This window comes from Hyperolius riggenbachi, chromosome 7 (genome assembly GCF_040937935.1).
Source record: "Hyperolius riggenbachi isolate aHypRig1 chromosome 7, aHypRig1.pri, whole genome shotgun sequence".
Classification (NCBI taxonomy): domain Eukaryota; kingdom Metazoa; phylum Chordata; class Amphibia; order Anura; family Hyperoliidae; genus Hyperolius; species Hyperolius riggenbachi.
Genome location: NC_090652.1, coordinates 13,439,153 through 13,452,898, shown reverse-complemented (window position 1 = coordinate 13,452,898; position 13,746 = coordinate 13,439,153). Strand labels below are relative to the sequence as shown.

Here is a 13,746-nt window from a genome sequence, read left to right as displayed (position 1 = left end):
GCCAGTCGACGCAAGCGCAGTGCGTCTCTGCCGGCGGACTCGGCCAATTGTACGTAAGAGCAGGGACGCCTCCATATCCTTACGCATGCGCCTCCATACTATGCAGGCGCATGCTTAAGGATATGGAGAGAGTCCCTTCTCTTGCGTACAATTGGCCGCCTCTGCTGGAAGTGACGGGACCCGGTAGCGGCGATAGAGGCAGCGGAGGATGGCGGCGTGGGGGCGATCCAGGCTTATAGGGCTGGAGGAAGCCCCAGGTACAGTATGTATAAAAGCTTTTTCATTTTTTTAATACTGTTCATCTCTGGTTCCCTTTAAAGTGGGTTTGGATGCTTTCCTTGCATTGAAGGACATTCATGGCTATAATTACTAGGTGTTTCTTGTTGGAGTTGATACAGGGATTTTAATTGACTGCCATTTGGAGTCGGGAGGGAGTCTTTTCCCTTTTAAGTCCTATTGGCCCAAACCATGTAAGGGTTTTACCCTATCCTATGGATCAACTAGGATATGTGCGGGTGCAGGACAGTGATTACTTATTACTTATACCTTTTATTTTTTTGGTTAATTGATCAACAAATATCTTTTTTTCTCAACTTAACAAACCATGTTCTATGTTATGTTGAAGTCAGGACTCTCCCTTCTCTCCTTAGCCTTCAAATTTGTGGTTCTATCCTGTATTTGCTTCAAGTAGCTTCACACTTATATAAAAAAGGGGGAAAGAGAGGATATTGCTTACCTCTCTAGAAGTTAAACAACAGTATAACTGGAAAAACATAATTATTTCAACACAAGATATAGACAACACACTTCTTAAAGAGATACTGAAGTCTCAAAAAAAGCTTCTTTTTATTTAATAAAAGTGTTTAACCTAATCGCCCTAACTAAACCGCCGCATTCACGCAGCTCTAATCTAACTAAATCACCCCAAACTGCCCGGGGGGCAATCTGGGCAGCGCTTCCGTGAGAGGCAGGGCTATGAGCCGCAGCTCTGCCTCTCAGCGCGTCTGTCAGCAGCGGGTCGCCGCCTCTCCCCCGCCCCCCTCAGTCTTCCTTCACTGAGAGGGGCGGGGGAGAGGCGGAGATCCGCCGCTGACAGACACATGTGAGACAGAGCTGCAGCTCATAGCTCTGCCTCACACGGAAGACTAGAGGGCAGCAAAATCCACGACCAAGAAAGTTGTGGATTTTGCAGGGAAGAGGGAGGGGTAGTTAGGGGGGATTTAGATAGATGCGGCCGTTTAGTTAGGGCTATTAGGTTAAACACACTTATTAAATAAAAATACGTTTTTTTCAGACACTTCAGTGTCTCTTTAAGTGGAGCTGAGGGCTGTAGCCCAGTAGAGCTTTTTTTGAGCATTTAGGGAGCACTTTAAATTACTATTGATTTCCCTAAATGCTCTGCCAGTGTAAATGGGTGGGACATATTCCATTAGAGCGATTAAGGAAATTGCAATCGCAGAACATGCAGCATTTCGGGAGCGTTTCCATTCTAATGAATTGTATAGGAGCAGGCAAATCGCTCCCCAAATCGCTTGCAAAGCACAACCACAAATCAATAGCGATTGCAATAACGCATTGATACAGGCACAACCCCTTTTTTTATATAATATTGGATATATCGATGCATTACCAGCCTGCATCTAGCCAACATTGCAAGGTGAAAAAGCACATAGTATGATTCCTGTACTCCTGGGCAGCCACTCCAGAGTATTGGGCTTCCCAACCAGCGCCACCAAATCACTCACATATCATATCATGTAAAAGGAAGTTGCTCAGATACCAAATGGGAGGATAAAGAAACACTCCCTTAGTGCGGACTAATAGCCTTTATTGATTTAAACCTCTCATCCACAAAACAAAATCAAACAGAGTACTCACATGCAAGGGCCTTTACCTTAGAAGCAAATATGTCCAAACATAGAGTAATAAATCACCACCCGCCATCTTCTGACGGGTTTTACCTGTTGGAATTCTACAGGGTTGAAAAGAGAAAGCAGGCAGCATGCAAATATATAAGGAGTAAATACCTCCTTAAAGGGGCACTACAATGAAAAACTGTAAATTTTAAAATATGTGCAAACACATACAAATAAGAAGTACACTTTTTCCAGTGTAAAATGAGCCATAAATTACTTTTCTCCTATGTTGTTGTCACTTACAGTAGGTAGTAGAAATCTGACAGAAGTGACAGGTTTTGGACTAATCCATCTCTTTATAGGGGATTCTCAGGGATATATTTATTTTTAAAAGCACTTAGTGAATGGTAGTTGCTCTGTCCAACTGCCAAAAAACTGTGTAGGGGGCAGGGAAGCCGGCCAGCATCATTGTTTAAATCCTTTTTAAGGAATATCTTTATAAAGAATAAAAGCCTTGCTGAGAATCCCCTATGAAGAGATGGACTAGTCCAAAACCTGTCGCTTCTGTGAGATTTCTACTACTTACTGTAAGTGACAACAACAAAGGAGAAAAGTAATTTATGGCTCATTTTACTCTGGGAGAAACATATTTCTTATTTGTATATGTTTGCACATATTTTAAATTTTACAGTTTTTTTCGCTGTAGTGCCCCTTTAATCTGTTCATTCTGCCCTTCCTGCCATTCCTCTCCTTTGGAACTTTCTCCCACAGCCTGTCATTTATGCTCCAACCATGAAAACATTCCAACGCACCTTCAAGACACATCTATTCCGACAGCTTACAGTTTGTTGTAGCTAGAATTGGATGCTCTCTGCTTCCTCCACTAAACCCTTGTCTCCCCTCACTACCCTCTGCATTGGAAGCTTGCAAGGACAGGGACCTCCCCTAGTGTTAGCTGTTTCTGTATTTTATGAAATGTACCAACATTGGTAAGGTTTTAATAACACATGAATTACAATGTTCTCCCCAGGCTCTTTTAGCCGGGTGCTCCACCCGACTAGTTTTGGTGAGCACCCGGCTGTCATCGGCTCACCTCCTCCTATGCTATAAGCAGAGCTGTGCAGAGAAGCTCCGGCCCTGCATTCTCTCATCTCGCCCCACCCGGCTACTTTTTCATGCCACCCGGCTGGGGAAAATTTCTGGGGAGAACACTGAATTATATGTATTTGTACTTGTATCACTGGTTGACCTTATTGAACAGTGTGTTGAACATGTATATATGCTTATGAATATGTATCTATTGTATGTAGGTTTTGTACTATATACAGCGCTATTGAAGATGTTGGCTTCATATCAATAAAAAAATAATCTAATAACATATTTGCAATTGACAAAAAGTAAGTGAATTTTGTCCTTTGGTGCGACAGCAATAACGGCACATAAATGGTTACGGTAACTGTAGCATGGTTACATAGTTTGGTTGGAAAAAGACTTCTGTCCATCAAGTTCAACCAGAAAATATGTTAGAACGCTTGCTTGCACTCTTTCTTATCTTAGCTGATCCACAGGAAGGTGAAACAATCTTTACAAGGCTTGGACCAATAAGCCTTAAATGGATAGATGCCCTATTGGTGGCTCTGCACTTCTGGTTCCAACGCAGTCACACAATAAAAATCTAGTGTGTTTACATAAGGGTATCAGGAGGAGGTCCACAAGTGTCAAGAACAACTCTCTCCCCTTTGCCCATTCTAGCCTCTTGATTGGTCGTTTAATGTGCTAGATGGCTTCTGTGGCCAACAGGGACACTCAGGAGTTCAACTTACTTTACTCTAAGTTACATAAATCTGCTTCAGTCTCCAGAACTGCTGAACATGCAAGTGTGCAGCTTTCACTGTCGGTAAAGCAGACCTGAACTCAGAACTTCCTCTCTGCTCTAAAAGATAAGCAACAGCGTAATAGCCTTTAAGGAAAAACATTTCTTTGTTACACCTGATGCAACTCCTGCAATAAATCTGGGGTTTGCCTACTTCCTCCTTTCACGGAAGCAGCCATATTGGTAACATCCTGACCCATATGCCATTAACTTTTTCTCCTGAGTTTTCTCCCAGGTGATATTTTTAAACTTGTCAATAAACTGCCTTTTAAGCCACCAGAAAGCAAGAAAATACTCAAAATAATTTTAACCTGCTGGGCGGTCTGGACGAGCTCAGCTCGTCCAGTACCGCCGGAGCCTGCCGCTCAGGCCCTGCTGGGCCGATTTGGCTGAAATAAAAAGCAGCACACGCAGCCGGCACTTTGCCAGCCGCGTGTGCTGCCTGATCGCCGCCGCTCTGCGGCGATCCGCCGCGAGCAGCGGCGAAAGAGGGTCCCCCCAGCCGCCTGAGCCCAGCGTAGCCGGAACAAAAAGTTCCGGCCAGCGCTAAGGGCTGGATCGGAGGCGGCTGACGTCAGGACGTCGGCTGACGTCGATGACGTCACTCCGCTCGTCGCTATGGCGACGATGTAAGCAAAACAAGGAAGGCCGCTCATTGCGGCCTTCCTTGTTTATTCTGGGCGCCGGAGGCGATCGGAAGAACGCCTCCGGAGCGCCCTCTAGTGGGCTTTCATGCAGCCAACTTTCAGTTGGCTGCATGAAATAGTTTTTTTTTTATTAAAAAAAAACCCTCCCGCAGCCTGCCTGGCGATCTTAATAGAACGCCAGGCAGGTTAATAGTACCTTTTCCCCTACTTTTCAGTCCATTTTCAGTTGAAACATGCTGGAAAGTTATTTTAAATAGATGGAGAAATTTGGGTGAAAAAGTTAATTGCAAATGGGTCCCTTTGTTTACAAATTAGCTGCTCTGCCGAGGCAGAGGATATTCCTGAGCTGACAGAGTTGAGAGATCAAATTACAGTTGTGATTAGTCACAGATGAGGGTGAATTAGACAGGTTACACTCTCTAGATACTGTACATACAGTGTGCATGTCTCTATATTTTCCTTGTGTATTGTGATTGCAGTATGTAGTTTTATTATCACGCATCAGTTTATCTTGCCAAACTTAGTTCAGCGCTGAGGCGTATCCAGGGAAAACAGTGCCTATGGCAAACATTAACAATTCGCCTCCAAATATTTTACCATGTAGTCTCGGCTGAATTTGTTGTGCCCAAGTTAAGGTGAAGCATGGCCTTAGGCTGCTTTCACAGTGGGACGTTACAGGCGCACGTTAGAGCAGCCTGTAACGCACCCCCACCGCACAGCAATAAAAAAATCAATGGGCTGTTCACAGTGCCCACGTTGCGTTACATTGTAACGCTGCACGTCTAGATAACGTACTGCATGCAGTACTTTATACGCGGCTAAGCCGCGTTAGACTGTTTGCACATGCTCAGTACGGGTGTTTTTTTTTATTTTAGGGGCGGAGAGGAGGCGGGGAGAGGCCGCTACGTAGCCAGGCACATGGCTACTTGGCATTCACTGCACTTGCAGTGTTTACTTTAGGAGCGGCCGCTGATTGGCTGGCGGGACCATGTGATGCGGAGAGCTCCGCTCACATGGTCTCCGCAGCGCCTCCGACAGAGCAGGCGCACCAAGAGCTGCTTGTAACGCGGCTCTTGGTAACGTCCTGCTCCAACACCACCAGGCGTTGCGTTAGGGGCACATTATGTGCCCTATAACGTCCCCTAAACGCAACGTCCTGGTGTGTAATTAGCCTAATAGAATGGAATATTGGAATAGGTCAGCCTACACATACTCCACAAATAGTAGGCAGCTTGTCTCCCCCCCCCCCCCCCCCCCCCCCCAGGCAGCAAAATATCCCCTGGTTAAAAACTAGATTATGTATGGAGAACACCAAAGAGGCTACAGAGCAGTGCCCCCAATAAGAGGCGCCCATGGCACTTGCCATACCTGCACCCCTGTAGGTACGCCTAGGTCCAGGGTCACTTTTACATTCAAAGGATGGAAAGTTAAAAACATACTGGAACAGTTAATGTGCAAAAAAGCGGTTCAGAACATTGGCATTAAAGAGGACCTGTCGTGAAAAGAAAATAATGAATACATTGCTTATTTTTTATGATATTAATTTATAAATGATTAAGTCAGTGTTTGGCCATTGTAAAATCTTTCCTGAAATCTATCACAGGTGGCAACATCTTAAACCCTGTAAGATGCAGCTCTGCGGAATGTTTGTTTACTGAGAGTTCCAAAGCCAGTACAAATAATACCTGGTCTCCCAGAATGCTCTGGGAGGAGAATTCCGAATAGCTAAACAGCCTAGGCTGTGACATCACTGGGAGGGCGGGGCTACATAACAATATACAGCAATATATAGATATATAGGAAGTGTTTCTGGTGCTGAAACCAAGCTAATTGCCATAAAATTGGGTATCCTGAATCATTTACTGTATGTCACTACAGGGCCTCTTTAATGTCTGCACATGCTCAGGTTACAGTAATGTTATATCCTTACCCAGCACATTCCCAGAGAATACCTTCTCCGCTAGTACCTTTCCACCTCTCATGAATCGACAGACGAATTCTGCCTGGTTGTGTTTGTCTTTGTGTACCTGGAAGCAGAGGATAGAGCAGATGGAGTGGCAGAGTCCCCCCACAAATGTTCTCTTCACCACATTCCAGCAGGTGTACATATCCTGCTCCTGCAGCTCTGTGTAATTCCCCGCCGTGTACAGGGAGCCTCTCTCCTTCACTTCAAACTCCCTGTCCCGCTGGCGGACCAGCCACACGGCCGTTATAGTTCTGGGGTAGCGGCCTTTCAGGCTGCACTTCAGAGCCGCTATTCTTCCCTCAGTCCAGTTCTTGTCCCCGGAGATTTCAGTCACTGGAATGCCACAAGAAACAACTACATTAAACTCCAGTCACATTTTTGGTACACATCAGGTGCAAGCGTTACAGTATTAACTATAATAACATTTGTAAAGCGCTTTTCTCCCATAATACTCAAAGGCCCCTTTTACACTTAATCAGTTGCTCTCAGTTATAACTAAAAGAAAACTGATTTTCAAAGTAAGTCCCATGTTTTCCTATTCAGCAGTGATGCATTGTGGGAGACTTCTCAAGCTCACTCCAACCTGTATTATCGCAAATTCTTTCTGTTTTAAGAAAGCAAACTTTTGTTTTTATGTTTTCCTATGGCACCTTTCACACTTAACGTGTTTTAAAGAGAACCCGAGGTGGGGTTCTCACAACGAAATCCACATACAGAGGCTGGCTCTGCCTCTAGAACCCAGCCTCTGTTGCTAATCAGATCCCCCCTAAATCCCCCCTGCGCTCAACCAGACCCCATAAATCTCAGCCGCGCTGCCGACACGCAGCGTGTCAGCAGCGGTTGTGTTTAGCTTCCTAACGTCAGTCTCCGCTCTCCCCCGCCTCCTATATCGCTCCGGTCCCCGCCCACATCCCTTCCCTCCACTCTGATTGGAGGGAAGGGACGCAGGCGGGGAACGGAGCTCTGCAGGAGGCAGGGAGAGCGCCGAGACTGACGTTAGGAAGGCAAACACAGCCGCACAGCGCGGCTGTGATTTATGGGGTCTGGCTGAGTGCAGGGGGGATTTAGGGGGGGGGATCTGATTAGCAACAGAGGCTGGGCTCGATAGGCAGAGCCAGCCTCTGTATGGGGATTTTGTTGTGAGAACCCCCGCCTCGGGTTCTCTTTAACTGAAATCATCTTCCCAATGCACTGCTATGGAAAAAACACATACCAACATGCAGTAATGCGTACTGACGCATACTAATGCACACCAACTGATTAGGTGTAAAAGGGGCCTAGGCGTATAGATACAGCTCAGATTGATACATAGTTGCATGCTGGAATTGTATCCAAATCACAGGTGTATATTAACCATTTAAGCCTTTTAGATGTAGCTGCTACGTCCAGAAGGCTGCTGCTCCACTGCTGCCCGCTCCCACATGCTCCCAGCAGTTAGCCCAGAGATCAATGAATGGGAACTTGATCTAAGTCCCTGTTAGAACGATCACTGGCTTCTATGAGAAGCTGCGATCGTTCTAAGTTACACATCCTCTCTTTACTTCCTGTAAGTGTACATGGTACGCTTACAGGATGCCTAAAAAAAAAAAGACTGAGGCCATCTTGTAGCCAAATAGTAAAACTACATCTACATATAATTTTTAATGAGCAGACTCACGCTTACATTTAAAATTAACTGTTTACCTCCCACACTCTCCCAAAAATACCAAAATAAAATTTTTAATAATAATAAAACAAACCATAAATAGTTACGAAAGAGTCTGAACTTTTTTTAACGTGCATGTCAAGAGGGTATATTACTATTATTTTTTTTAAATTATAAGCTTGTAAATAGTAATGGATGCAAAACTGGAAAAATGCACCTTTATTTCCAAACAAAATATTGGCGCCATACATTGTGATAGGGACATAATTTAAATGGTGTAATAATGAGGACAAATGGGCAAATAAAATACGTGGTTTTAATTATGGTAGCATGTAGCATTTTTTTTTGTAATATTCCCGTTAAAATGCATTTAGAAAAAATAAATTCTTAGCAAAATGTACCACCCAAAGAAAGCCTAATTGGTGTCAGAAAAAAACAAGATATAGATCAATTTATTGTTATAAGTAAACTCAAAAAGGGGTAGGTAGGCACTCAGTATAATTGCAGATTGAAATAGTACCATCGAATATAGTGCAGGAAACCTCAGCAGCATCTACGTGCTCAAGACGCATACAGTATAAGCATGGTGACCATATCATACAAAGGAGAGAGTAGAAAGCGTCTGGCACTGTAGCTTTAATTGGTCGGTCAATGTGGCGAACAGGTGTGTTTTTCATACACCTTTTTCAGGTGTTCACCTTCCCGGAGCGGTCCTTTCTAGTCCACACCCTCTCCCACCTTTCTTTTTCTTGTCAGGGACCTCTGAATCTAGGGTCTGTGCCCCGCTACACCGTTCTTCTTTTCTCACCCTCCCCCCACTCACACTCTCCCCTTTTTCTTTTCCCCTTTCTGTCCTCCCTCCTGCCCTGTTCTTCTCTGACTTGGGAATACCCATTAATGCCTCAGTATGTGGTATTTGTTTGTACCACACAACCCCCCCTTTTTTTTTCCCCCCACGTATTTAAGCGAATCAAGCTGTAGAATCTGGATAACACATCCTTCTTTCTACGTGGGTTGTGCGGTGATCTATCTATTGTCTGTTGCTTTGCAGTCTTTGGATGTGCCTCCGCACCCGCCCCCTGCCCGTTGCCTGATTGGTGGCGTCCGCCGCCGCTCGCGCTTGGAGGTTGGGGACGGTTTGGGTTGCCGTGGTAACGCTTTGGGACTCATTGCGTGCGCTCCATCCGGACTTGCGACGCGCCCGCGCCCTCGTTTTGAGGTGCGCATGCGCGCCGCCTTGGATGACGCGACCACTTTGGCCTATGGTTATGCCCCTCGTCACTCCCCTAGGTAGGCGGGACCTAACACGGAAGCAGGCAATATAACGGCCGCTTCCATCCAACACAGCGTGCACGATTAGCCTCCGAAGAAGCAAGGCTCACCCCAACGTGAAACGGCTGTAAGGCCGTGCACCCTCTGGCGCCCACAGCTGCCTCCCCACCCTCAGCAGAAGCACGATAAGTACCAGCACCACCAGCATCACTTGAACTTTGTATTTTGCATATGTTCACTGCCATTTCATTGTACACCTGCTGTGTTGAATTAAAGCTACAGTGCCAGACGCTTTCTACTCTCTCCTTTGTATCATTGTTATAAGTAGTGATAACGTTATTGGCAAATGAATGGGAGGTGAAAATTACTCGGATGTATAATGTGAAAAAATATTTTTCAGAAGGATACTTCAGATACTCCCCGGTTTACGTGGCTGACACACCACAGAGTAGCTTATAGCATTATTTTACACTTTAAATGACATCTGAAGTTAGAGGAATATGGAGGCCTGTCGATGTTACTGACAACAGTAGTGTCTAAATCACGCACCTGAAAAAAGAATGCTAATCTTGTCAGAATTATGTCAGAAACCTCTTGTTTAGGGCCTATTAGTGATGAGCAGAAATTACTCCTACATGTAATTACACATCGTAATTCGCAATTACGCATCATAATCGTAATGTGAAATTTTGAAGGAAAACATAATTAATTTCATATGTAATTGTTTGCATTCGTAATTACATGTAAATGTATGCGTAATTTATGCATAATTTAGTGCCGTCTTGGTGAGTGTATAGCAAAGTCCCCACACCTGTTATTGCTACTAAAATTCCTACATATGTTAAGGAGGAAAGTGGGTACAAGTTAAAAAAAATAATTGTTCAGAAAGACCTTGTCGTTTTTGAGAAAATCAACTTTAAAAATGCACAGAAAAATGGTTTTTAAACTGTCATTTGAGTTTAAAAAACATTTTTCTTTGTATTTTTAAAATCGATTTTCTCAAAAACTACAAGGTCTTTTTGAGAAATTCTTTTTTTTGACTTAAACCCACTGTTCTTTTGGTAGCAATAGCATGTATGGGTACTTTGCCATTTCCAAATCCAACATGAAATTACGCGAAAATGATGCGCAAATTAATGCGTCATTATGAATGATTATACAAAATCAGTTGAATAAACAATTTTTAATTACGTATAGGCGTAATTGCTAAAATGTATGGGAAATTTTGCATAATCAGAATTAGCTGATTACGATCAGCACATGGGTCTGTGGGTAAATGAATTAGAGGCAAAGGATCAGCAGGACAGCCAGGCAATTTGCATTGTTTTAAAGGAAATATAGCAGCCTCTACCTCAGGTTCCCTTTAAAACATGTCTATGCGCATAAACTGCTGGCATTTATTCACAACATGGGACTCATTTCCTGAGGCAAGGAACTGCGCCAGTTTGGGATATATAAAACACAAGCATGAGTCACTGCCTTAGCATTGACCTACTCAGATGATTCCCCTCAGACAGCTCTTCCCTGCTTAGCTGTAGATAGCGTATTAACCCTTGGACTGCCAAGACACATAACATTTATATCATGCGTTTCTCCTAGCAGACTCAAAGCGCCGAAGAGCTGCTGCCACTTAGGGCATGCAGAATCACTAGGGAGCCTTGCCCAATGACTCCTTACTGTTTTACATATTGGCTTGAGGCAGGATTTGAACCCTGGTCAAAGGCTCAAACCCTTCATCAAAGGGAGCAACCTTAACCAGTATGCTATCCGGCTGCCCAAGGACAAGATGGCCTGGCAGCCATTGCCGAAATCAAGTTAATTCTATAAATACTGATACAATAATACATTTTTATCTGGGTAGGCATGTACAAAGAATGTCATCCTGCAGGGTTCAGGACATGATTGGGCAACAGTTCAGGCCAAGTTCTATACAGACTTGTCGCTAGCCTACAGACTAGGGATATTACGCAGCCCTGGACAATAAATACATGCAATGGTATAAAGGATGACAGATGTAACGTAACAAGGTTATACAACGTAGGGCAAAGCTGTACAAGGCAAACAGGGTACAAGATACATGATCATGTGATATGGGCTGGTTAGGTAGGCCCAGTAATACAAGTACAGGCTGTCATAGGAGAGGAGCACACCATCATGTAGAATACACTAGGGAAGGAAGAGGGTACAAGATACATGGTCATGTGATATGGGCTGGTTAGGTAGGCCCAGTAATACAAGTACAGGCTGTCATAGGAGAGGAGCACACCATCATGTAGAATACACTAGGGAAGGGAGAGGGTACAAGATACATGGTCATGTGATATGGGCTGGTTAGGTAGGCCCAGTAATACAAGTACAGGCTGTCATAGGAGAGGAGCACACCATCATGTAGAATACACTAGGGAAGGGAGAGGGTACAAGATACATGGCCATGTGATTTGGGCTGGTTAGGAAGGCCCAGTAACACAAGTATGAGGCTGTATAGGAAAGGAGCACACAATCATGTAGAATACACTAGGGAAGGGAGAGGGTACAAGATACATGGCCATGTGATTTGGGCTGGTTAGGAAGGCCCAGTAACACAAGTATGAGGCTGTATAGGAAAGGAGCACACCATCATGTAGAATACACTAGGGAAGGGAGAGGGTACAAGATACATGATCATGTGATTTGGGCTGGTTAGGTAGGCCCAGTAATACAAGTACAAGGCTGTCATAGGAAAGGAGCACACAATCATGTAGGGTACACTAGGGAAGGGAGAGGGTACAAGGTACATGGTCATGTGATTTGGGCTGGTTAGGTAGGCCCAGTAATACAAGTACAGGCTGTCATAGGAGAGGAGCACACGATCATGTAGAATACACTAGGGAGGGGAGAGGGTACAAGATACATGGTCATGTGATTTGGGCTGGTTAGGTAGGCCCAGTAATACAAGTACAGGCTGTCATAGGAGAGGAGCACACGATCATGTAGAATACACTAGGGAGGGGAGAGATTACAAGATACATGATCATGTGATTTGGGCTGGTTAGGTAGGCCCAGTAATACAAGTACAAGGCTGTCATAGGAGAGGAGCACACAATCATGTAGAGTACGCTAGGGAAGGGGGAGGTTACAGGATACATGATCATGTGATTCGGGCTGGTTAGGTAGGCCCAGTAATACCAGGAAAGGAGCACACGATCATGTACAATTCACTAGGAAAGGGATGGCCAGAATCTTGCATGGCCAGAGGAGCAGTTTGGGAGAGAGTTAGGCAGTGAAAGTGATAAAGACACATTCACACTGCTGCGGACAAACCAGCCATGGACGGACTTACCTTGTTTGGTGAAAATTGCCAGCATGAATATCAGCAGAAAGATGACGAGAGGAGTAATCCATAATCCTTTCGGTACGTAAGGGTCAACTGCAAGCATAGAAAACTAAAGGTCAGGAGATGGACATTTCATGACTAATCACACAGGAGTATCCTTAGGCCCTGTATCCACTGAAATTCACTATTAGGGGATGCCATGTGCTTTTGCTTGTGAAAACATGCACATTTTCCACAGCAGTTCCAATGAATGGCATGGTTCACACTTATTACATTTTGGGTGCTAGTCTAGGTTAGGGGATCCACCTTGAAACCTGCTAGGTTTAGGATAAGTTGTAGTATACAATACCCACACTATTCAGCCAATCACAATGCTTTATTCCATGCTGCTAGGTTTAGGATAAGTTGTAGTATACAATACTCACACTATTCAGCCAATCACAACGCTTTATTCCATGCTGCTAGGTTTAGGATAAGTTGTAGTATACAATACTCACACTATTCAGCCAATCACAACGCTTTATTCCATGCTGCTAGGTTGAGGATAAGTTGTAGTATACAATACTCACACTATTCAACCAATCACAACGCTTTATTCCATGCTGCTAGGTTTAGGATAAGTTGTAGTATACAATACTCACACTATTCAGCCAATCACAACCCTTTATTCCATGCTGCTAGGTTGAGGATAAGTTGTAGTATACAATACTCACACTATTCAGCCAATCACAACCCTTTATTCCATGCTGCTAGGTTGAGGATAAGTTGTAGTATACAATACTCACACCATTCAGCCAATCACAACGCTTTATTCCATGCTGCTAGGTTTAGGATAAGTTGTAGTATACAATACTCACACTATTCAGCCAATCACAACCCTTTATTCCATGCTGCTAGGTTTAGGATAAGTTGTAGTATACAATACTCACACTATTCAGCCAATCACAATGCTTTATTCCATGCTGCTAGGTTTAGGATAAGTTGTAGTATACAATACTCACACTATTCAGCCAATCACAATGCTTTATTCCATGCTGCTAGGTTTAGGATAAGTTGTAGTATACAATACTCACACTATTCAACCAATCACAACGCTTTATTCCATGCTGCTAGGTTTAGGATAAGTTGTAGTAAACTATACTCACACTATTCAGCCAATCACAACCCTTTATTC

The 13,746-nt window shown here is 44.1% G+C and overlaps 1 protein-coding gene across 1 annotated transcript in view; it reads right to left on the bottom strand.

Annotated features, from left to right (window-relative positions):
* Positions 1-13,746, bottom strand: part of LOC137525392 (uncharacterized) — a 55,014-nt gene that overhangs the window by 9,947 nt on the left and 31,321 nt on the right. The window contains exons 5-6 of the mRNA XM_068246466.1: positions 12,579-12,665; positions 6,307-6,675 (exon numbers count right to left, since the gene is read on the bottom strand). Of these exons, the coding sequence (XP_068102567.1) occupies positions 6,307-6,675; positions 12,579-12,665 (456 nt within the window). The remainder of the gene's footprint in view (positions 1-6,306; positions 6,676-12,578; positions 12,666-13,746) is intronic.